The sequence below is a fragment of the Pongo pygmaeus genome, chromosome 9, assembly GCF_028885625.2.
Source record: "Pongo pygmaeus isolate AG05252 chromosome 9, NHGRI_mPonPyg2-v2.0_pri, whole genome shotgun sequence".
NCBI lineage: Eukaryota > Metazoa > Chordata > Mammalia > Primates > Hominidae > Pongo > Pongo pygmaeus.
In genome coordinates, this window is record NC_072382.2 from 31,769,993 (window position 1) to 31,794,943 (window position 24,951).

Below are 24,951 nucleotides of genomic sequence, written 5' to 3' on the forward strand. Positions count from 1 at the left end.
GCTCAACAATATCTATATTAAATGTGGCTGGGCTGGCAGTTTTCACTTGGCTGCGTGTTTACTGATATATAGAGTTTTAGTTTCTCCTTTAACCCATGTTGCCCAATCCAGAAACCTTTTGTATTTGTATTTTATTTCTGTGTGCTATGGTCTGATTGTTTATGATTTCCCCCAATTTATATATTTAACACTAATCCCCATTGTTACAATGTTTGGAGGTGGAGCCTTTGGGTGGTGGTTAAGTCATGAGGGTGGAGCCCTCATGAATTGGATTGGTAGATGCGTAAGGGGCTGTCCTAGTACAATCAGGCTGCTATAAGAAAAATACAATAGACTGGAGAATTTATAGACAATAGAAATTTATTGCTCACAGTTTTGCAGGCTGGGAAGTCCAAGCCCATGGTGTCAGCAGACTTAGTGTCTGGTGAGGGCTCACTCTCTGCTTCATAGATGGTGCCTTCTTGCTGTGCCCTAACATTACAGAAAGAGCAAACAATCTCCCTCAGGCCTCTTTTATAAGAATACTAATCTCCTTCATGAAGGCTCTGCCCTCATGACCTAGTCACACCCTCAAGTTCTCACCTCTTAATACCACCACATTTGGGATTAGGTTTCAATACATTTTTAGGGTACACAAACATTCAGAGCATAGTGGTGACTGAAGAGATCAGGGCTCTTCCTTTCCACCATGTGAGGACTCAGCTGTGAACCACGTCATCTATGAACCAGAAAGTGAGACCTCACCAGACAACAAATCTCCTGGGACTTTGACCTTGGAACTCCCAGCCTCGAGGACTGAGAGAGATACATTTCTGTTGTTTATAAGCCACCCAGTTTATGGTATTTTGTTCAGCAGCCTGAATGAACTAACACATTTAGTTGCTTAAAACAATAAAATGCATGATCTTGCCCAGTTTCTGAGTGTCAGGAATCTGGGAGCAGCTTAGCTGGGTGGTTCTGGCTAGGAGTCTCTCATGAGGTTGCAGCCAAGTTGCTGGCTGGGGCTGCAGTCATTTGAAGGACTGGGGGGATATGTTCTCAAGCTCATTCACGTGACTACTGTCAAGAGGCTTCACTTCCTCTCCATGTAAGACTCTCCACAGGGTTGTTCCCAGATTCTCCCAGACAGAGTAATCTGAGAGAGAGAGAGAGAACAAAGGGGCTCCTCCAGCACACCACCATGCACCAGCCACCACCATATTGTCATTAAACTGGGAGTCATCTTTGGCTGCTCTCTCACTATTATCCTCCATGTATCATCAATCACAGATCTCATCCTTCTAACCTCCTCAGTGACTCTCAGTTCAAGCCACTTCTCTCTATCCTATTTTTAAAAATTCCAAGATGAGGTCCTCATAGATAGATAGATAGATAGTTACAGTAGTTATAATATTAAAAAACAGTACACATTGATTGAGTTCCTATTATGTACAACAGCATCATTGTAGTCTTCTCACCAAAATTCAGAGGTAGCTATTACCCCCTTTTTACAGATGAGGACACTGAAGCTCAGAGGGACTGATGGACTTGCCCAGGTTCATACATAGTAGAGCCTTGATCCATATGGGGATATTTTCACCACAGTGACTTTTTTGTGTGTCACTGTACTCCATTACCTTCTCTTGGAGTTATTCTATTTTTTGTTTTCTTCCCTAACCAAATGACTCAACTGTTTTTGAGTTAGCCACTTGGACTGTGGTCAACGTTTTTGCCAGTGTTCTTTGTAAAGCTTTCCAGTTCAGTTGCATAGCAGACAACTTTTTTAAAAATTGAAGTTTACAAATATACATATGGAAGTCAAGAACAGGTTTCCCCAAGTGATTCAGGGGCATATTAACTATGAAGGAGAAAAGCTTGCCGGCTTTCAGCAATTTGTGTGAACAATGACATACAGCCAGAAGAATGTGGCCTGAGAAAGAACCACAGTTGTACCTACCCCCTTGCTGGCTCCCAGTGGAAGGGAGTGGAGCTGAGCCAGACCTGAGGCAGAAAATGATTGCTCATTGTGTAGGTGAACAGCCGGGATTCATTAGGTCTGGAGACTTCCATGAAGGGGCCAGTTATAGCAGGCTCCAGTGGAAGGGCCCTTTGTCTTTTCCACAATCCTGCCCTTCTCCATCTCGGGCCTTGGCTGACTTGAACTTGGTGTTTTGCACAGCTGATGGAAACCAAACTTAATTACCAGAAGTCTGGGATGCCTCTTATAGGTTTGCAGACCAGTTCCACCTCTGCCCTTTTTCCTCTGGCTTTCCCAATGTGTGGTTGTTGCTTAGCTGCTGATCTGCAGAAGTGATAGCTGGGAGATAGAGGGAACTGTAAGAATTCACAAAGACAGTCTCCTCTGCTGTTTCTCCCTGTGGATTCACATGCAACCAGCCTCCCTGGTGGCACTGAAAAAGGTACAGGTATTGTTAGAGTGCCTCATCCTTTCATGTGAAAATTAGTGGGTATTGTGACTTGTAATTAAATGGGTGGCCTGACTCTATCTCTTACAGCCAATTTTTTATTCCTGATGCTGATTATTAGTAGATAATTCTTAATCCCAGGTATCATGCCCTACCCCCCAGCATGCCACTTTGTCCTTTTCATACACAGCCTTTCTTGTGATTTATTCTCCCCTGAAGCAAGCAGTGGTAGGAGGTGAGGGCAGAGGGGGAGATAAGCATCATAGAAACAGTTAACATTTACTGATATCTTAGCATATTTTAGGCACTGTTTTGAGCTCTTTACTCTAGTCCTATGGTGACAGGTACTATTCTTAAGACTTAACAGATGAGGAAACCAAGGCCATCATAGGTGAAATAACATGCCCAGGTGTACACAGGTAGCGAGTGGTCCATCTGCATTCAACATTAGTCAGTATGGTCCAGAGCAAGTGCTCTTAAGTCAGAAATATTTTTTTAAAGGTGAGGAGGAGGTGAGAGGGCCCTCCAAATGTCCACCGTGCAGTTTATAGCCTAGGCTCAATGATTGCATATATTAACAAAATCACTTTCCCCAAATCTGAGAAATATTTGGTCCATTTTTCAATTTTAACTTATGAAGATTAGTGATTCTAAAAAAGTTGGGAGTTTGCAAATGAGAAGGCTATGGCTCCCTCTTATTCAAAAACCTGCATGCAAAAATTTGCGTATGATTTTGGAAGATTCAAAGTCCCTCAAAAAACCCCATCTCAACCAGGAGCTTCCAGATTAAGAACTCTTGATTTAGAACAATACTAAACTCTATCAATATGAAAAATGCAGTTGACCATAATGGGGACAGAGAAAGGTAAACTTGTGTAGGAAAATAGAAATTTGTGTAGGGCTGAATGTCCTCGGTAAACTACTGACTTTTCTGTATCATAATAACAGTTCTCCTCTTTCTCTTCCAGCCCTGGGAATATTGTGCAGTTCAACAAGGTAATATCTGATTACTGCTTTGACTTCTCCAGAAAAATACATCCTCCACCTTTGCAAAGCATCTCTTTAAGAGTTTCTTTCCAGGTCCTCAGCTCTAGGAAATTTACAAACCCAAATTAGTGACAACAAATCAACTCTTGAAGGGGATTCCAGAAACAGATTAAGGGCCTCTGCTTCCAGACCCCTGAACCTAGAGAAGTAAAGACCTGGTACCAGGGACTTCCTTAGCAAGTAGCCAAACAGGTTTGTTGGGAAGGAAAAATAATCTTTCTTTGCTACCCATCTTAGATTCCTTGGCTGGGGCCCTGTAAATTAGAATGACAAAAAAAAAAAAAAAAAGAAAAAACAGATTAACAAGAGAAAAACAAACAAAAGTTCATTAACTTGTGCATGGTGCTTACACGTTGAAGTACCTAGTGAGGAGTAACTCAAAGGGATGGTTAGAATTTGGGTTTACATTGCATTTTTAAAAAGAACAATAAATTTGCAGAGAAGTGGCAAGACAAACAAAAAGGGCTTTGAGCTTCTAGGGGTAGCAAATTATGGGAAGATAAATAAATGGGGGTACTAATAGGAGATAAGACTAGTTAGTAAGTTTTGGTATGTAGATTCCTCTGGGCTGATAAGGGTCTAGAGTTGTCTCCAGCGATTAACTTCTGTCTGTCCTGGTAGAGAGGGGAGGTGGAGACACTACACTTTTATAAATTCAAGTTCTGCTTTTAGGAAAATGGGGGGAGAAGAGAGACCTATTCTTGTGTCTACTTCTTCTTAACTGCTTTCAGCTCAAAATAATCCTTATGCCAAAGGGGCATATCTGGGGGTGGTATATACTGCTACCCTTCAGGCTCATCACCTAGAGCCCCATCCTGTCAGGGGGATGCAATTCATGTAGGGATGAGGGTGCTTGGTATTGACTCAGGGAGGTGTGTGTGGTGGGGGGTGGGAGGTGGGGAGAGGGAAGATGAAAAGAAAAAGTAAGTGGTGCTGTCAGCTGGAGTTGAAACAGACTCCTGAGAGGCTCTTATGCCTACAGTTATTTGAAAACTAAGTCATCTTCTTCCCACTCCCATTACCAAAGGACCAGGACTGGTTGGCCAGCAACAAGGTGAACCTCCCTTCTTCTAACCTCTGCCCTCTACCTCTTAGGTATATGCTGCCCTCTGGTATTCTGCTCCTGTTTAAGGCTACTGTTGGTGCTTATTTTAAACTGATTTCACCTCGATACGGAAGTTGAGTGTAGGAACAAGACTCATACCATGGGATGTTCTTGGGGGCAGCCTCAGGACAGATAATAGAGACAATGATTAATATTTATTGTGCACTTAGTATGTGGTAGGCTCTGTGCTATGGGCCTTACATGCATAATCTTATTAAATTCTTCCAGTGATCTACAAAGTAGGTTTGATTATTATTTCCATTTTACAGATGAGAAGACTGAGATTCAGAGAGTTACTTAACTTGCTTAAGGTCACACAGCCAGAAAGTGGTGAATCAACAATTAGAACACAGGCCTGCTGAGTTCTTGCTTCCAGTCACTTCACTGCAATAGGCCCCCAGAAGCAGGGCTGGAGTTCAGAAATTCTTTCTAGTAGAGCACCTGTGTCAGGGCTCCTGACCTCCTGATCTGTCCTGAGCTTTACAGATTCTACCTTTCTCAGGTTTCCCACCTTATCTTTTCCCTTCCACTTCCATTTCTTAATCTTTACTCCAGGCCTTCATGAATAGTCCAGGGTGACTTCTCTTCCCGAGACTTTGCTTTGAGCTCAGCACACCCTACTCCTAAACCACCAGGGCCCGCCAACATCTAGAGAACAAAATTAAAACTTTAATGGGGGTAACTGTCCCCATGATTCAGTTATCTCCACCTGGTCCTTCCCTTGACACGTGGGGTTTATGGGAACTACAATTCAGGATAAGATTTGGGTGGGGACACAGCAAAGCCCATATCAAATGGTGAAATATAATTCTGCATATGTAGCATCCTTAGAAACTCTATAGCATAGTGGCTAAGACTATAGTCTGTGGGCCTAAGCTGCCTGGGTTCAAACTCTGGCTCTGCCCCTCACTAACTGTGTGGCCTTGGGTGAGTTATTGAATCCTCAATGGTTCCGTTTCTCTAATTGTAAAATACAGAGGCTAGGTTTATTGTGAGGAATAAATGAGTTAATACATGTAAGGTATGTGACACCTGGCACGGAGAAGTTTATTAAAAAAAAGTCACCTATTATCCTATAAAACATCCTTCTTCCTCACTTCGAGATGTCACTTCCTATCTTGTACCTAACTAAACTGAGCCCTCTCGGTGGAGGCAGTGAGGGTTCTTGTCTGTTCTTCTCCATCCCTGCCTGGCGTGTGTACAGGAGCTGTTTATGTTGCTGAATTCACCATGATGGGGATCATAGGAAGAGGAAAACTTTTTCCAGTAGCCTATAGTTGCAAAAGATAAGCTTTCCAAACTGTGATCACCTGGAGCAAACGGAGAGGAAAGGAGATAAACGAGGAGTGTTGGGTGCGGAGTGGGGGAAGGCTCCCTTTCTCCTCCCATCACCAACTCCTCCTTCTCCTCAGGCCAGGCTTTGCAGTCAGAGAGGGCAAAGCCAGCTTCCGTCTCAGCCTCCCGTAGGAAGATCTCCCGGCCTCACCTGAGCGCCCCGCAGCCCTGGGTACCTCTGCTCCCACCCAGGGTTCTACGGCCCCTCCTTCCAGCACCCAACACTGGGACCCCACCCGTACCTGGGCTGGCCTCCCTGCCCCGCAGCTTCCTTTGCAGCCGCCGTCCCCCGGGTCTCCAGGCATGGCCACACCTCCCGGGGCCCCTCAAGGGTTAAGGCAGCAGAGAGGAGAGGTTTGGGCTGACGTCGCTCTGGCTGAAGGTGGTTCCCCTCAGATGAGGATGGGAGAGCCTGGCGAGCTGAAACCCGAGCTCCCGCTCAGCTGGGGCTCGGGGAGGTCCCTGTAAAAGCCGCCTGCCCCTGGCCTCCCTGGGTCCCTCCTCTCCCTCCCCAGCAGACGCTCGGGCACCAGCCGCGGCAAGGATGGAGCTGGGTTGCTGGACGCAGTTGGGGCTCACTTTTCTTCAGCTCCTTCTCATCTCGTCCTTGCCAAGAGGTACTGTGAGTAGCGTCCGGGACACCCTAGGAGGACACCCTAGGAGGGAGCATTTTCCCCCTGGGGTCTGCCTGGGAGCAGGACTGGGAATCTCAGGAGGTGGGGTGTGTGTGTTTGGGGTGAGGGGTTTTGGGGGGGGGCTTTTCCAGTGATAATCTTGGGGACTTGGCTGGTGGTGCTGGAGCTCCTGTGGCCCTCCCTGAGACTGTGACGTGATTTTGTCATCCCAAATCGTGGGGCTGTACTGTCTCAGGAAAGCGGACCAGCTCCTATTTTATTTGCTCTTTTTATCATTTTAAAAGTACCAAATTGCCTTAGGGAATCAATTCTGAGTTACCCGCTCTGACTTGCAAAAGTGAAGTTTCTCTTGGAAAGTGCTCCCTCAGAGGTGAGCAGGAAAGAAAGAAAGAAAGGAATAAAGAGCAGGGAGGGCTTGCTTGGTGTTCTTCTGGTGAATCTTGCTTCACGAAATCCTACAGCCATACCCCTTCGGAGTAGATCCAAGCACAGGAGATTGACTCACTCAGCATATATAGACACACTTCCTTTCTGATGAGAGTGAGAAAGAAGAAAAAGCCAAGGTTAAAAGTGCAGATTGTTTCTGGGATGCACAGGGTTTGTTTTGAAAGAGCTCTGGCTTCTTTGGTTTTCTTATGTCATTTTCTAAGCCACAATCCCCAGGTCAAATGGGCTTCTGGGGACAAATGAGGCTGGGACATGACATGGAGATCCAGCTAAGGGCAGAAGCGAGGACATGGCAGGCTTGTCTTATAACAGCCCGCTTGCTGGCAGGCAGGGAAGTGGGAATGTCATAGGAACATCTGTCCTTCTATGGCCCAGGGGGTAAAGTGAGACCTCATGAGGTGAGGGCAGGCTGAGATGTACAGATATGACCAAATGGGGCAGCTCGGAATAGGGGCAGGTTATGTGTGAGCCTTCGCTTCTTCCCTTCTGTGCTGGTTACCTGTCACCTGAACTCTATCTGAGAGCTGGGTGCTCTGCCGCTGCAAGTAGCTGGCAAGTGCCTGAGAATGAAACAGGCCAGGTCGGGTGGGGATGATGCTAAATGCAATAACCTGTGTAGAAGGGAAACTCAGCCACAGGCACATCCCTTCATGATCAACGAAAAGCTGAGATACACAAACCCCCCTGCCCTTCATTTTGGTCAATACTTTCCATCTACCTAGAGCCTGCCTGCCCAGGTGGGATCTTCCTTAATGATTTACAATAAAGATGGTGAGTGTTTCATTTGAATTTTGCCTCCATGGTGTCTGGAGCAGCCTAAAGACAATAATAAAGGAAGAAGGAGCCCTTCATAAGGGCTGATAATCCATAAACCTAAACACTTGCCTAGGGGTAAGTGGGTGACTTTGCATTAAGGCACCTCCCTACTTCATCTTCGCCTTTGGGCATGGTGTCAGTGGACCAGCTCCAGAGGACCTGGTTCTTCTCAGAGTGCCAGGGCTCAGTGGATTCGATTCCTCAGTGTTACATCAGTGTTCCCCTGCTTCCTGTTTTATTACATGGCAGGTGAGATGCTTCAAAGCCATAAAAGTTAAAAAAAAAAAAAACAAAAAAAACAAAACCTGAGCTGCCTCTTTTTCCTAGCCCAGAATCTGAAAAATCCATTTATTTCTGACCCGAGAACGTCTTTTACCTTTGGCTGTGAAAAAGCTTCAGGGAGGATGCACAGTTTGTTGGTAGCTAAACTGCTGCCTGAACCAGTGCACAGCTTCATGTGTTTAGCAAGGATATTTTAGTTGTTGAATGTTTTACTCACATTTCGAGGGAAGACGGAGGAATAGCGTGGAGAAGGAAAATATTTCCTCAAGGAGTGAAGAGAGTCCACTCCCTGCTGGGATGCTGAATCTGGCCCCAGTCAAGAAAAGCTTGGAAGCGTATTTCCTCTAATTAACTTTTCTAAAAAGAGTATTTGCTGAATTGTAAACATCCACTAGGATGGTACCAGAGAGTGTTGTTGCTCACTGGCATGTGACACATGTTGGGAGGATGAGAATCCAAACATGAGGCCAAGTGATAACCCAACATAAACAGAATGAGGGGAGAAACCCAACTCCACTGACTTCACCAAATTGCAGTAGCTCTGCCAGTGTGATTCTGCCGAAGAGGAAAACCTCATTTAAAATATGGGACTCTTGGGAATGAAAACTTAATCTGGAGAACTTCACAAGTGTTGCTTCCAACAGACATTAACTTGTGGGGAATGAACATAAATGCAACCAGGGAAGATAATTTGAAGTGCAGATATTCAGTGGGTAGGAAAAACCAGCTGAGAAAGGAAACGTGGAAAGAAAGCAAGGGAGAAGGGGTGGCAAGAAAAATTAGATGTTAGATTACACTGGGATGTGTTGGCAAATTCCTAGGAGAAAGCTAGGAAAATTGGGCCTTCTTGGCAGGGGTGGATTTTTGCGGGGATCATGAAGAGGGTGTTCCCCTAATATATACTCTGAGAGCTCCTGGCATCCCCAACAGGAAAATAATTTAATGATGGGATCATGGAGTTTAGGAGCTGAGAGTGACTTTAGAAATTATTTTAGTATGAGTCCCTCAATTCAGAGGACGAAGAGATTAAACATCAAGCAAACACTTAGTGAACATTTATTAATGTGTCCAGTCTTTGAGCCAAAGGCTTTATGTGCATTAATTCTCAGACCACCCTGAAATGGCATTGCTATTATTATCCCTGTTTTACCGATGAGGTTCAGAGAAGTTCTATGGAACACAGAGGTTTAAGGATATACAGGTATGGTTCCCTCAAAAATTGAACATAGAATTACCATTTGATTTAGCAATTCAATTTCTGGGTGTATACACAAAAGAACTGAAAGCAGGGACTTGATTAGATATGTTTACATCAATGTTCATAACAGCATTATTCCCAATAGCCAAAAGGTGGAAACAACCCAAATGTCCATTAATAAACAAGATGCAGTATACATCTACGATGGAATATTATTCAGCCTTAAAAATAAAGAATATTCTGATACATGCTATAACACAGATGAACCTTAAGACCTTATGCTAAGTGAAAGAAGCCAGACACAAAAAGACAAATGTTCTGTGATGCCACTTACATGAGGTACTTAGAATAGTCAAATTCATGTAGACAGAAAGTAGGATGGTAATTGCCAGGGCCCAGGAGAAGATGGAATGGGAGTTATTATTTGATGGGTACAGAGTTTCAATGTGGAATAGCAAAAAGTTCTGGAGATAGATGGTGGTGATGGTTGCACAATAGTATGAATGTACTTATGCCACTGAACCATGCACTTAAAAACGATTTGAGGCGGGCGTGGTGGCTCACGCCTATAATCCTAGCACTTTGGGAAGCCAGGGCGGGTAGATCACGAGGTCAGGAGATCGAGACCATCCTGGCTAACACGGTGAAGGCTGTCTCTACTAAAAATACAAAAAATTAGCTGGGCATGGTGGCGGGCGCCTGTAGTCCCAGCTACTCGGGAGGCTGAGGCAGGAGAATGGTGAGAACCTGGGAGGTGGAGCTTGCAGGGAGCCGAGATCATGCCACTGCGCTCCAGCCTGGGCTAGAGAGTGAGACTCTGTATCCAAAAAAAAAAAAAAAAAAAAAACCAACCAAACAAAAAACTATTTGAAAGGTAATTTTTTGTTGTATATATTTTTCCACAATAAATAAATAAACGATTACACTGGCAGATTAGTGGAGCCCAGGGTGAGCTCAGGCTGTCTAGTTTCTGAACCCAAGTTCCTCCGTTACCTGGAGGACATATATTCACACATCCAGAATATGGACTGATTATGCTGATGGACATCTAACTTTGTTAAGGTTTTAGGATGCACGTGAAGCAGGGGAAAGAAAGCGCTTGCTAGCTCCTGTTTTAGCGGCATTGTTGCTGCTTCTTGGCTGGTTGTGGCAAAGAGGGAGACTGTGCTGATAGACCACAAACTGGCAGCCTTTGGAGCCAAAAGGCCTGCAGAATTTACTTAGTAGGACGCGAGTGCTTCAGAGTGTTTTGAACCTAAATGTCTTGAGGTAGGCTGGATCCTCTCTAGGGTCTGACACTCCACCTCTCAACCCATATGTTTGATACCTGCTAATCCTTACTAGCATTTGAAGTTTCGACCTCCATTTCTGAGAGGGATGGGACAGGAAGGGGGAATGAGAGGGAGAAGGTGGAAGGCTGGATGGTGAATGGAGGGAAACAAGGGAGTTAAGCTGCTGAGGACTAATTGGCCAACAGGATTTTTCAGAGCATCTGGTACATCAGACTTTTATCAGTGTCTAACATATTTTACTCTGTATATTTCATGGAACAGAATCTTACCTCTCTCTGTGACCTCCAACTCTTTGGTAAAATGTTTTACTTTCATGAATGCCCTTGAGCATAAGCTTTCGGTGGAAACTGAAGACAGGGCTGGGTGTTATATCTGGGTCAATAACCTGTAAACAAAGCACCTTAGACATGGGAGCCCAGAAGCAGAGTTGACCTAGAGTGTGTAAGTCCCTCAGGAATATGCATAAGTCTTGGGGAGGGCTTTAGAATGCCACTGGCATGCACAATGGATTTGACTTAATCTTATCCACATCTGGGTTATACTGGCTAGACAGAAATGGCCAAGATAATGGTGCCTGGGACCTAATGACAGGTCTTAAGTCTGAAAATTATTTCCATCTGCCCCACTGGGGTGGCCAATCCTGATGCAAAAGAAAACTTCTCTACCTGCCTCCCCTGAGACCAGCTCTAGAAGCTGCAGTTGATTTGGGGTGTAAGCAAATTGGGAAAAGTGGCATTTCCATGATAAATGAGGGGAAGGTTTTGCCCTATTCCCCCCTCATGGAGGAGGAGTTGTCATTCTCACTTTGTGGATATTTGAAAGTCACAAGAGCCCAGCCTCCCTCCCCTCTTATTTTAAAGGGGAGGGAAATGCAATGTTTACATTTTCCAGTTCCTGAATTCCAGGGCAAAGAACCCAGAGGCCAGCTGGAAAACTGAAAGCCACCAGATCAGTGGCAGAAACTCTATTAGATTCCAAGCCTGGTCTATGTTTAAGGAATTCTGTTTGTCAGTCATCTCAACACCTGGGTGAGAGCTTTAGATTAAAATGAAGAGAAAGAAGTAAAAAATTCAGGACACACCAGATCTCATACCTGTAAACAGAACTGCTCAAGGAAGGCAGAGAATTGGAGTTGGCTGGAGATACTAATCTCTGAATCAGTGTGACTGCTACCCCCTACTCAACTATACCCCTTTTTCTTGGTTGCAGTTGTCTGTGAGACAGACTCAGAGCCCACGTGGGTTGAGAGTGGAGTAAGTAGGGGTTGCACATAAAGGCATTTTTACCCTTGATGATAGAATCATCAATGGTGGAAACACCTTTGAAGAGGCTTCCATCCTAGCATATCTAAGGAAATGAATCCCAAGTTTGGCTATCCAAATAATTTATTGAGTTTGTAGTAAACACTAGGCACTCCCGTATATGCTTTATATATATTTACTTAATCCTCGCCACAAACCTAGGAGGTAAGTACTATTGTTGTTTGCCCCACTTCATACACAAAGGAGCTTAGGCAAAGGGTTTCAGTAACTGCCCGGGTCATATAGCTGGATATACGTGTTTTTGAATCCAGTCTGACTCCATAAGGCATGCCCCGAAATGTGACACAATACCACCACAGTAAGCAGTAGGTCCAACGGTGGCAGATCTACTGGCTGTATTTTGGCCAAATGATAAAAAATCATAGTGTTAGTAAGGGTGTCTGATTATCCCTGGAAATTCCCAAGTGCCCAGATTGGCCTGCGTCAAGTCACGTTCTCACCTCTGTGGAGGTGGAGTGGATGCAGGAAAAAGACAGAGGCATCAGCCCCAGTAGCACCACATGGAACCCAAGAGGAGCCGTTCCCTAGAGGAAACAGGGGTGCCAGGCAGACCGAAAGTCCAACCAGTTTCTGGGACAGCTGTCCATGGTGTCATGTACCTTGCTCCCAGTAGACATGAGAGGTGAGAATTTCTTTGTCCCATGGTAAATTTTTATCATCCAAATCACATGTCTGTTTGCAGAGGAACAGAATTGCGAATGAGACCATTTATTTCCAGTGTGGCCCTGACATTGTGCACGTCTGCTCCTTTATGGATGTGTTCTGTGTAAACTCTTAAGCCATGGGATGGGAGGAGCAGACCTGGAATGAATAAAGAGGAGCATTTTTCCCCTTTCTTTTTTGGCAAAACATAATTGATCAGTATTGCAGGGGATGGAGACTCAATCCCTTTCCTCTAATCCTAAGATGGGTTTTGACCAATTCATCTCAACCTTGAATGAGGATCTACTGTCTATCAGACACCAATGTCCTGGATCTTATGTCAGCTATTTAAGGAAGTGGCCCCCTTGGCTGAGCAGCCATGAAGACTACTATTTCTGTCACTCTTCTGTCTCTGGTGTTGGATAAATGCCTTTATTTCTGCAGTCTGGGCGTCTTTATCATCGCCTTCTCTGAGGTTCTGGCTGTCTCAGAGGGTTGAGTTAGTGGTTTGGCAGCAAGCATCCCTGTAAGTAGAAGTCTAGTCAGTTGACTTGATAATTGGAAAACCAGGCTGTTGCTGCCAGAACAGAGTGAGGAACACATTTAGCTAACTTGAGCTCGGGGGAGACACAATTGTCCTCACGCACTGACACAACAATTGTCCTCATGCACTGAATTTATGGTGGGTTAAAAAAATTCCAGCTAGCTTAATGAAAAACCACTGGATGGAGAGGGGATGTTGGGTTATTTTGCTTGAAATCAAATGAATTATTTGATGACTCCAAGAAACTAAAGCATCAATGTTTTTCAAATCCAGTTGCACTTCTACTTACTTTATAATTCCACTGGATGGTATAAGGGAAAAAAGACAAAAAGAGGCTCTGTGGTCAAACAGCTTGAGGTGATCAGAGAATTAACTGATCACCTCAAGTTGTTTGACCACAGAGCCTCTTTTTGTCTTTTCCTTTATACCATCCAGTGGAATTAGTGCTCCATGCAATACAGCTTGGAAAACTCTGATCTCTCACCCGTAAGGCATAAGACATGGAAGAATATCTCACCATTAAAGAGGAAAGGGTAAGAAGGGAATTTGAAAGTCTAAGAAACATGGGCTTCCCTTTAGACTTTTGCATCCACCATGGGATCCCTCCTTAGAAGTTAATGAGAATGATGGAGAACACCTGAAATGTCCTAAGACAAGTTGCCTGGGCTTAGCTTCTGCCTGGTATCATCTACTCCTATAATTTTCAACCTACCTTTGCTTACTTGGATACAAGCAGAAGTGAGGACATGGCTGGTGGTAAGGAATCTTCGTTACAACACTTTTTGGTCTGGCTTTTTGCCTCCCAGGGGGTTAACTGCCTGCTTCTCAATGGTGTTCAGCCTCCCTTTTGGGCAAGCCTGGTCCTCTGGCCAATGCACTGGTAGAACAGAATGGGTAAGTATCTCAAGCCCTCGTGGAAATGAGATACAAATTGCAGTCAACAAAAATATTCACTAATGGACCCAATGGATTGCTCTTTCTGTACAATAGAGACTCTGAAAAGTCACAGCAAGAGAAGATTCTAACATCGGTCTTTGTCACAAATAGCCTTTACACTCGGAATCACACATGCTCCCATGTCCATATTCATGTATTTATTCAGTAATCCTTATCAAGCCCCTATCAGGTGCCAGGCATGGTTATAGGTGTTGGGAATATGAAGATGAATAGGACAAAGTCCTTTTTCTGAAGGCACTTGCAATCTACTGAGAGAACTTATGGTTCAGCTTGGCATTTCCCAAAGTGGGTTTCAGGAAATGCTAATCCTGGGAGATATTCAGCAAAAGTAAACAGAATCCAGGATGTTATGATGAAATAAGTCTGGGGGATTTGGAGATTATAGACTCTGCAGAGTCCTGCAGTAAAGAAAGCTATAATTCATTTTTTATAATGAAACATTTCACAAAGTTGTTTGACCACAGAGCCTCTTTTTGTCTTTTTACCTATACCATCCAGTGGAATTAGTGCTTCATGGAATACAGTTTGGAAAACTCTGACCTCTTGCCCATAAGGCATAAAATATGGAAGAATATCTCACCATTACAGAGGAAAGGGTAAGAAGGGACTTTGAAAGTCTAAGAATCATGGGCTTCTCTTCAGACTTTTGCTGAGGTATGAGTAGGAAGTCTGATGTCCTCATCACTTAACATTTGCTGAGATGTTGAAAGGGCCATGAGATGATGGCACATCCATGTTCCTATGAGAAAAGTTCTTGCCAGCACTAATCAATTTGGGCTATGGAGAAAACTCATTTCCTGTATTCCAGGTGCTTGTAGTAATGTGAGTGGTCTTGGATCATTTGGCAAACTGAGGTGTGAATCTCATTTGTTAGCACGCCTGATGATGTGGCAGTCTGGGAGAGGGAGAAGAGCTGTGACTTGACTTCTCAGCTAGATGTATCATGTCAGATACAATTATCATCAGTCTACAGAGAATATTTGAGCATCCTTCTAATCCCTGCGACATTGAGTTTAGGGTCTAATCACTTCCCTCTCACACCTCTTTTTTCCCCTTCCCCCCTCTCACAGAGGCTTCTCTAATCCCTTGCGATTATTTGTTTGAGCTGCCCCCTGCATTGTCACTGTTTCTACCTGATTGATATTTTATTAGATCATCATTGACTACCAAACATTTGACTACAATGTAAAGTAAGAATTGTGGTCCAATGTGTGGTCAAAATTACTCTTGTGTTTGTCAGTTCTGGTAGAGCCCAGTCACTGTGACCCTGATTTGCACAACCTGAAAGTGGTCTGTCTGTTTACACTGGGGCTGTATCCCATGGAGACAGCATACGTGTTTGAGCTGTTCATTGACCCCTTGTTTGTTGTTTGTGGGGCCTACTTTATTCCTGCCTTTGCTAAATATTGTTCTTGTTGTCACGCAACACGGTTTTTCCTTGGCCCTAGCGCTGTGTGCCTTCTCTCTCTGCCCGGACTTGTTTCAGACAGGATGACTGCAGTGACAATGGATGAGGAATGAAATCAGCTGTTCCTTTAAAGGACATCTTGCCTAAGTGGATTTTGGGAAACTATGATCTTCTCAGCCCCCACTGAATATATACCGAATTCATCTTTGATACAGATTTCTTAGAATGGATGTAAGTTTACATGTGCATGCACACAGAATAATAAAAGTAGGCATATGAGGTGCATATTTGTGTGTGTATATGTATGTATGTGCACATGCATGGGGTATAAAGTATTGTGGTTTGAAACACTGATCAGGGTTTGAATCCTGGCTCTGTCATTTATGGCTGGTTTTATTTAGCAAATTACTTCCCCTCGCTGATGTGGCCCTATCACCTTCCAATCTGCAGACTGAGGATAATTGTGTCTATAGTATAGGTTGACTGCAGATATTAAATGAGATAATCCATTTAACATACTTACCACAGTGCCCAGCAAAATGGGAATACTTGAGAAATTAAAGTTGTCATATACTCCTCCCTTTCCTTCTCATACTATTCTCACTAACACAAGTTTCACAAGGAATTGAGAAGGAATGATACTGGGTGTTTTCATCTATAGTTTGATGAAACTTAAATGATCCTCTTGAGGCTCCCTTTTTCAGGCCAAAGTCCCATTCTATTCGTCTGTGACTCTGTCAGAGAAAAAAAAAACAAAAGAATCCCAAAAGACTTGGCATACATCTGTCTGTTGACACTTGCTGTCTCTCCTTGGTTTTAACATGCATCTACCTTCCAGCCTTAGGAGAAATGCCTTTCACATGTCATGGCTTCATTTCTCTGTGTTTGAAATAGGGCTGGTGGCAGGTTCTTGTAGGCACGTGAGGGATAATATCTTATAGAACAGGTGGTTCTGGGCTAATGATGTTCCACCCCAAACACTGAGGCCCCCTTAAAAGTCTGCAGATGAGACATTGCTCATGACCATCCACCTGTTGTGATTCAAGCTTAGAGCCAGCCAGGAATCCTCAGGCAAAAAGAAGTTTCCCTTGATCTTGTTCTAGCTTGCAGAGCTGGGGGAGGTAACTATAATAAGGACTAGCCTGCCTGAAGTTGCTGTCAGCTCAGGGCTTTGGGACCCATTGGACATACCATTACAAATGCATCACCCTGGCTCAACATATTTCTACACTTGACATCTGTTGTTGGCCAGCTGCCTTTGGTAGACAGAAAATCTGGCTTCTGCTTCACATAGGGGAATCTGGATAGGAGGACAGTAACAGTAATTCTGGAAGCTTTTGGCAAAGAGGTAGACAGTGGCAGATCAAGACCCCCGATGTAGTCCTAATGCACTCTGACTCAGAAAGAAGATTTTAAAGTGTGCAAGGCTGGGAACAGGTGGGATAGTTTGTAGAATTCTTGGGTCTTGGGATAACGAGATTGAATTTTTAGGGTATAGCTTATATTTCATTGTTTTTAATGTAGTCATTCTAGTGCTTTGATTGATATAATATTTGCTGAATTGTATTGCCAAGTTTTATTTATTTCTTTTTGAGACTGGATCTTGGTCTGTCACCTAGGCTGAAGTGCAGTGGCACAATCATGGTTCACTGCAGGCTTGACCTCCTGGGCTCAAGTGATCCTTCCACCTCAGCTTCCTGAGTAGCTGGGACCACACTTGTGTACCACCATGCCCAGCTAATTTTTTAATTTTTTGTAGAGACCAGGGGGCTTGGTGCGGGGGTGGGTTTGCTATGTTGCCCAGGCTGGTCTCAAACTCCTGACCTCAAGCCATTCCCCACCTCAGCCTCCCAAAGCTCTAGGATTACAGGCATGAGCCATCACACCTGGCCGCCAAATATTTTTAGATGCATTATTCAATTATTTTCTTCAGTAACCAATGCTAATAAAAATAAGACCTATTCAGCTCATATTCCAACATTTGAAATAACACAGAAGCAGCTGTCTTTCAAGGATTTCCAGCACCACAGTTGTTGAGGATAATGGCAAGTGGGGGCTCCTCCAACCTCCTAGAGTTTGGGTTTTGTTCCCTTTGAGTATGGATGTAGAATTTCTGTTTTTAAAGTAAAGCAGCAGGGGGCAAGATAAATGGAAGAGGGATTAGAGAAAAGGGACTAGGAAATGTAGAAGCAAGTGGGTGGAGCCCACAATGCCATGATATAAATCTGAACAGACTGCTTGAAAAGGCCATGTATGTGTGGGCCCCTGGAGGAGACATTACATCTCGCCTCCTTCGTTCCCTTGCCATCTGTGTCTTTTTCTATTCTGCAGAGAATAATGGTAATGTCTGACAAATATGCATTTTTTTCTTCAAAAACCCTTCATGCTCGTTGTGTTTTTTTCAACTGCAGTGACATCAATAATCTCATCCCTGTGCCTCCATCCTCTTGAGGCTTTGGGGAAATGCTGTGGCAAGGTTTCTTGTCCATGGTTGTCCAGCAGCATAAAGGAGGGGCGGATTCCATGGATGTGGGTCCAGAGTATAGCCCAGAAGATCAGAATCCCTTTCAAGGCCACTAGGAAGTCAGGATTATTATCTTTCATCTTTAGACAAGTGGGAAGGGAGAACCAATGCAAAGTACAGCTTTACAGAGACTGGAGGGAAGGTGCCTTTTTGGTAACACATTCTCCTGGAAATAGTAAAAGCAGCATCACAGGACTGTGATTTTCAAAGGAATATGCTTATTTGAAAGGCAGAGACTTAGTTCCCACCTCCAGAGATTCTGAGGGAAGATGTCTGGACTGTGGTCCAGGAATAAGACTTTTAAGCAAGCATCCCAGGTAGTTTCAATACAGGTGGTCTGGGGAGTGTGTTGTAAATGAGAACATGGGCTTCTGATGCACACAGACTGAGTCCCAGCTCTGCCACTTACTGTGTAACCTTGATTAAGGTACTTAATCTTTCTGTGCCTTGGTTTCTTCTTACATAAAATACAAGATAGTGATGCAATTGTGAGGACTAAATGAAAGAACACAGAGAAACACACGGAAAGCACTCGGCATGGTTTCTGGCTCAGAGCAAGCTCTCCATGTAAGTTTATTGCTGTTGTTGCCATTCAGAATGATGAATGACATACCTGAGAGCCAGACCAGCATGATGGTTAATGCTCTCTGACTCTGGAAACAGCCTACTTGGATTTGAATCCTGTCTCTGCTACTTACTACTTGTGAGTATTTAACCCCTCTGGACCTCAGTTTTCTCATCTATAAATAGAGGTGTTAATTGTCCCTATGCTATAGGGTTGTTGTAAGGATTAAATGAGATGATATAGATGAACAACCTAGAACTGTGTCTGGTATATAGAAAGTGCTGTGAAGGTGTTTGCTATTAGTATCTGAAACAGATTATTCATCAACCATTTTCAGTGATTTCAGAGTATAACAATATCTCCCCTAAACTTTCCTTTGGTGTGACTATTGGAAGCACAGCTCTGTTTTGAATAGACTACTGATATGACTCAGAGCATGATTGTTGATCTTAAACATGATAACACTAAGTGCTTACTGAGCATCCTGCTTGCCACTTTCCTTTTTTTATTTTTTTATTTATTTTTTAGACAGGGTCTCACTGTGTCACCCAGGCTGGAGTGCAGTGGTGTGATCACAACTCACTGCAGCCTCGACCTCCCAGGCTCATGTGGTTCTTTCATTTCAGCCTCCTGAGTAGTTGGGACTACAGGCACATGGCACTATGCCCAGCTCATTTTTATATTTTTTAAAGATAGGGTCTCACTATGCTGTCCAGGCTGGTGTCAAACTCCTGGGCTCAAGAGATCCTCCAGCTTCAGCCTCCCAAAATGCTAGAGTTACGTGCATGAACCACCATGCCCACCCTAACCATTTTCCTTTTATTAGGTTTTGTATGCTCATCACAACCATGAAGAAGTACTATTATTACTCACATTTCACAGACGAGAAAACTAAGAAGTTTAGTGACTCGCCCAAGGCCACCTAGGAACTGGTGGAGCTGGGATTCAAATTTGGGCAGCCTCATTTCTGGATGTTTCTACTCACCAATGCTGCTTTCTTCTTCAACTGTAAAGTCAGAGGTGTGAACTCTCAAGAACCAATTATTGTGTTGCAAAGAGCAAGGCTTTGGCCCCAAAAAGCTGAGTTCTGATCTTTCTTTTCACCTGAAAGCTGTGTTACCTGGGGCAATTTATTTACCCTGTTTCCTTATCTGCTAAATGAAGAAAATAACCTACTTCAAAGGGTGGTTATGAGAATATAATGAGCTGGTATGTGTCAAGCGCTCATATATATCCTTAGTGGGTGCTGGGAGTAGAGGAGGATGAATGAAAAGCCACAGTGTAAGACAGTGTGCTTAATAAAGGATGAGAAAGGAAAGAAAGCAACACATTCATTTTCGATCCTCTACCTCTCCTCAGGGTACATGATGAAAAATCAGATTTCTAGCAAATGCATTGAAAGTTTTATCACTCTTGGCACCCAAAGTGGGGGTGATGATGGCCTTGACTCTCCAGCTATCAGTATGCTGTTAACAGGAGCAGCTGTGAGAAGGAAGGAGAAGACTGAGGTCACCTAGGTTGAGATCCAGCCACGCTAGACTGAGGGTCACTTGGTGACAGGTTGGCTCTCAAAAGCTCAGGGGGAGGGATAGAATCACCAAGGGCCCCAGCAAGCAATCTGTCGCCTCTGACTCACAGTCTCATCATTCCTGCCTGGCCTTGTTGCTGTCATCAGCCCCATGGAGCCAGTGGTCAGATCCTCCAGCGGTTAGGAATGTTGTGTGCTGCTTAGACATCAATACCAGAGATTGAGACAGCACAAGACGAGGGGGCAGTGAGTAGGGATGGGTGAGGAGCCCAAGCTGCCTAGTTGTATCTCTCTTTGATTCCTATGTCCTTTTTTCTCCCTCTGGTCTCAGAAGGTTTATAGAATTCAGACAGTAAAAATAAAACCTCAGTAGAAATTTTAATTAAATGTGGTTAGAAGGGAGAGCTGTGGGGTTTTTGGTGGACTCAAAGGTAGGTTTTAACATCAAGGAAGAGGAGCAGGCACATGACAAAAGTGTCTTTCTTTGCCACCTTCTGGGGTGGTCTTGGCCAGGGCCTTTAGTCTGACATCTGATGTTTCTATTCGGTCTGTAACAGCCTGACCCTTGTGTTTATGCAGAATCCTCAGAGTCTTTTCAGGTTGACCTTAACAGCCATCATGGCAACATATTTTCTTAAAATATAATGTTGAAAACATTGTACTTGCAGACTGTGCCTGAGGGGCACATTTGCTGCTCCTGTCCTTCTGCATAGCTAAGCTCCTGCTGTTTGAGGGATTACATGCTTCTGCATTTGTCAGCAGTAGAAAAGGACCAGTATTGGATAGTTGTAAAGCACATTTTGTCAGCCTGGTGAGGGGCTGTGCAAGATGATGATGATGATGACAGCTTTCTTTCACTCACTCATTCATTCATTTGTTCACCAAATATATGAAAGCTGAACCTGTGCCAATTGGTCAGCATTGTTTTCATTGACTTGCTATTCTCATTGATGAAACAGGACCAAGAGGTTAAATGTCTTACATTTGCCAAAGTGAATTCTGAAAGGAACAGGGCTGGACTAATATAACTGGACTTCCCACTTGAGATAGGAGATGCCAGGACTGCTGCCCATAACCATGGAAGTTGAGAGAAGTGTTTGGACTTATGATGCCAAAATACTTTGCAACTCTCTTAATATTTTTTTTATCCTGATTTTAAAGAGGGGATCGGGGAGCACTTGAACACATAGAATAATTATGCAGCAATTTAAAATTTCGTATAAAGACTATTCAATGCCAAGAGAAAACGTTCGTGATACAAGAAAAGAAACAATTTCTAAAATAAAACATGTTACCAATTTTGAGAGATAATAAGACTCTATGTTTATACATTTGTTAATACCTACATGTGGATATATATGCCCATTGAAAACATGACTTGAAGGATAGACATCAAAATGTTGACTTTTTTCTGAATACCTTTAATTTCCTTATTTAGAGTTTCCTTCATTTTCCAAACATTTTCACAAGGAACTCTTTTTTTTGGGGGAATAAAAAGTGTACTGTTTCCAGGGGTGGGGACGGGAAGGGTTGTGCAGGGATGAATAGGCAGAGCACAGAGAATTCTTAGGGCAGTAAAACCACTCTGTAGGATACTCTAATGGTGGGTACATGTCATTATACATTTTTCCAAACCCACAGAATGTATAAGACAAGAGTGAACCCTAATGTAAACTGTGGGCTCCAGTGATAATGATGAGTCCATGTAGGTTCATCAGTTGTAAGAAATGCACAGCTCTAGTGGGGATGTTGATAATGGGGAGGCTGTGCAATTGTGGGAGAGAGGGTATGTGGGGAATTTCTATACCTTCTTCTCAATTTTGCTGTGAATCTAAAATTGCTCTAAAAATGAAGTCTTAAGTGTTTGATAAAGAAAAAAATATTTTATCCAATGGAAGAGCTAGTGATGAATGAATGTGTGTAGCACCTAGAACTCTCTAAGCTTGATTTTGCTGTGTGATCATGGGCATATGCTTGTTTTCTCAGTGCCTTGGTTTATCCCAGTGTGGAGTCTATGAGTTCTTTGTGTTTTCTTTGTGCTTATTCATTGGGAAGCACCGACAAGATAAAATTTATTTGCAGCTTTCATAAGGCTTTGCCTTTAAATGTGAAAAGCAAAGTAAAGTTTGCTCAATTCCAGTAGCTGGCAAAACTGCAAGTTGGCCCAGCTTTTTCCCCCTAAGTAGGAGGCTTGTTCACTGCCCCTCTCCCTACCTCTGGAATTCTGTGAACCCCTCTTTTCTCCCAGAATTAATTCTCTAAAAAAGATTCTTTGGATTTCTCTTTGTTTCAATAAATAAGACCAACTCTTCCCTACTTCACCCTTTTCTTCACTGATAAAGTGAAGGAGTTGGATTAAATAATTTTAATTTAAAATAAAATTTATTAGCAACTTAACTAGATCATTTTTAAGATTAAATTGCATTAAGAATTTAAAAACATTTTAGCTAAAATAATGTTAAATTGCTTTAGCATACATGTAAGAAAACATTCAATAATTTCTACTGCTGTTGATATTGCTCTAAATCCTAGTTTCTGGAACTGGCCCTTAGCACCACATTGAAGTTCCCTGAAATTTGTACAGCTGAAGCCAAATGGCCAATGTGGCCCTTTCACAAATGTAATTCTGATAAATGGAAAAAAATAAATGCAAGCAACAAGATGTTGCTCTTGTCTATTTATTGCATTTTAAAATGTCTTTAGCTGGTTAACTTGAAATATTTCTCAAAATATATTTCATGTATCTATTTCTTACACATTCATTTTTTGGGGGTACTTTTCTGTCTCTGCTCAAGCTGGGAGAGAAAGAGGGATAGTGGATTTATCAAACCAGAGGGGAAGGAGCACAGTTACAAAATCACCCAAACCATCACCTCCATATTGCTGGGAACTGGTTTTATTTTTGCAAATGTAGTCATGTGCTATATAATGACATTTTGGTCAATGACAGACTGCATATATGATGGTGTTCTCATAATTTTTTAATAGAGGGCACTATTCATAATAGCAAAGACATGGAGTCAACCTAAATGCCCATCAACGGTAGACTCAATAAAGAAAATGTGGTACATATACACTGTGGAATACTACACAGCCATAAAAAATGATATGTCCTTCACAGCAACATGGATGGAGCTGGAGGCCATTATCCTAAGCCAACTAACACAAGAACGGAAAACCAAACACTCCATGTTCTCACTTATAAGTGGGAGTTAAACACTGAGTACACATGGATACAAACAAAGGAACAATGGACACTGGGGCCCACTTGCAGGTGGAGGGCAGGAGGAGAATGAGCATAAAAAAAAATCTCTTAGGTACTATGCTTATTACCTGGGTGATGAAATAATCTGTACACCAAACCCACATGATACATAGTTTACCTACATAAAAAAACCTGTGCATGTACCCCTGAACCTGAAGTAAAAGTAAAAAAAAAAAGAAAAAAAAAAATGATTATAATGGAGGTTCCTGCTTCCAAAATGGTGGCATAGAAGCAAGCTAGCTTCACTCTCCTGACACAAAACCAAAAATAAATATATAGCACTGAGATTTTCAGCAGCAAAGTCCCAGAACTCAAATATGGGGATGACTGAGTTTCAAGGGCCACAGAGAAGAGAAAAAACTCTGAGCAGATGGTAAGAGAATTGAACTTCCATATCCATAATGTCCCTCTCCACAGTCTTCCCAACACAAAGCATGTTGAAAATTTTCTTCTGACTCATGGTTTCTACACTGGAAAAACTGATATTGAGGTGGATAACCAGCTTCCCCACCATCTTGGGTTCTTTGACAAGAGATCCTTTCCTGCCTCAAAGTGCACAGAAACCATTGTAAGTAGCTGAAGGGAAAAATATCCCTGGCAACAGCCAGAAACAAGCCAGAGAAAGAAAGGACTACCATCCACGGCCCTGGAAACTCTGCTCTTTAACGCAGCCAAAAGAAACCCCAATCAGAGTGGTGATTCGGTGGCACTATGCTGCAGGAGGTACATCCACAAGTTCCCCAGGCATGAACTCCTAGCCAGCCTTTCAAAACTATTGGGATATTCCTTTTGGGAATTCCCCAATTTGGAACAGGCAGTGTTCTGTTTGTTTACTAGAGCCAAGGGAAATCTGGGCTTAAGACACCATCTACTGGCCAAAAAGAAGTAGCAACTCAGCAGGAAAAAAAAAAAAAAGATTTCAATAGGTAAATTACAAAGAATCTCTAAGCAAATATACCCAATAAAAAATAAAACAAGCCATACAGAGAAGACTAAAATAAATAATCCTTCAATGCAAAAACAAAGATGTGCACAAAAAACAACAGCAAACAGGGAACCATGACTTCCCCAAATGGACAAAACAAGGGAGAGTGACTGACCCTAATGAAATGGCAATATGTGAGCTCTGACCAAGAATTTAAAATAGCAGTTTTAGAGAATCTCAGTGATTTCTAAGATAGCACAGAATATTAATTCAGAAATTTATCAGAAAAATTTCACAAAGAGATTAAATAATAATAAAGAAACCAAACAGAAATCTTGGAACTGAGAAATACATCTGCTGAACTGAAAAATTTATTTGAGGCTTTCAACAGCAGAATGGATCATACAGAAGAAAGAATCAGTGAATTCAAAGTCAGGCTATTTGAGGCTGGGCATGGTGGCTCACGCCTGTAATCCCAGTGCTTTGGGAGGCCAAGGTAGGCAGATCACCTGAGGTCGGGAGTTCGAGACCAGCCTGACCCACATGGAGAAACCCCATCTCTACTAAAAATACAAAATTAGCCAGGCTTGGTGGTGCAGGCCAATAATCCCAGCTACTTCAGAAGGCTGAGGCAGGAGAATCGCTTGAACCTGGGAGGTGGAGGTTGCAGTGAGCCGAGATTGCGCCATTGCACTCCAGCCTGGGCAAC

The 24,951-nt window shown here is 43.1% G+C and overlaps 1 protein-coding gene across 2 annotated transcripts in view; it reads left to right on the plus strand.

Annotated features, from left to right (window-relative positions):
* Window positions 1-5,961: 5,961 nt before the first annotated feature.
* PAMR1 (peptidase domain containing associated with muscle regeneration 1) overlaps window positions 5,962-24,951 on the plus strand; it is a 97,555-nt gene continuing 78,565 nt past the window's right edge. For both annotated transcript variants that reach the window (XM_054440811.2, XM_054440812.2), the window contains exon 1: window positions 5,962-6,509. In XM_054440811.2, the coding sequence (XP_054296786.1) occupies window positions 6,437-6,509 (73 nt within the window). In that variant the 5' untranslated portion in view covers window positions 5,962-6,436. The remainder of the gene's footprint in view (window positions 6,510-24,951) is intronic.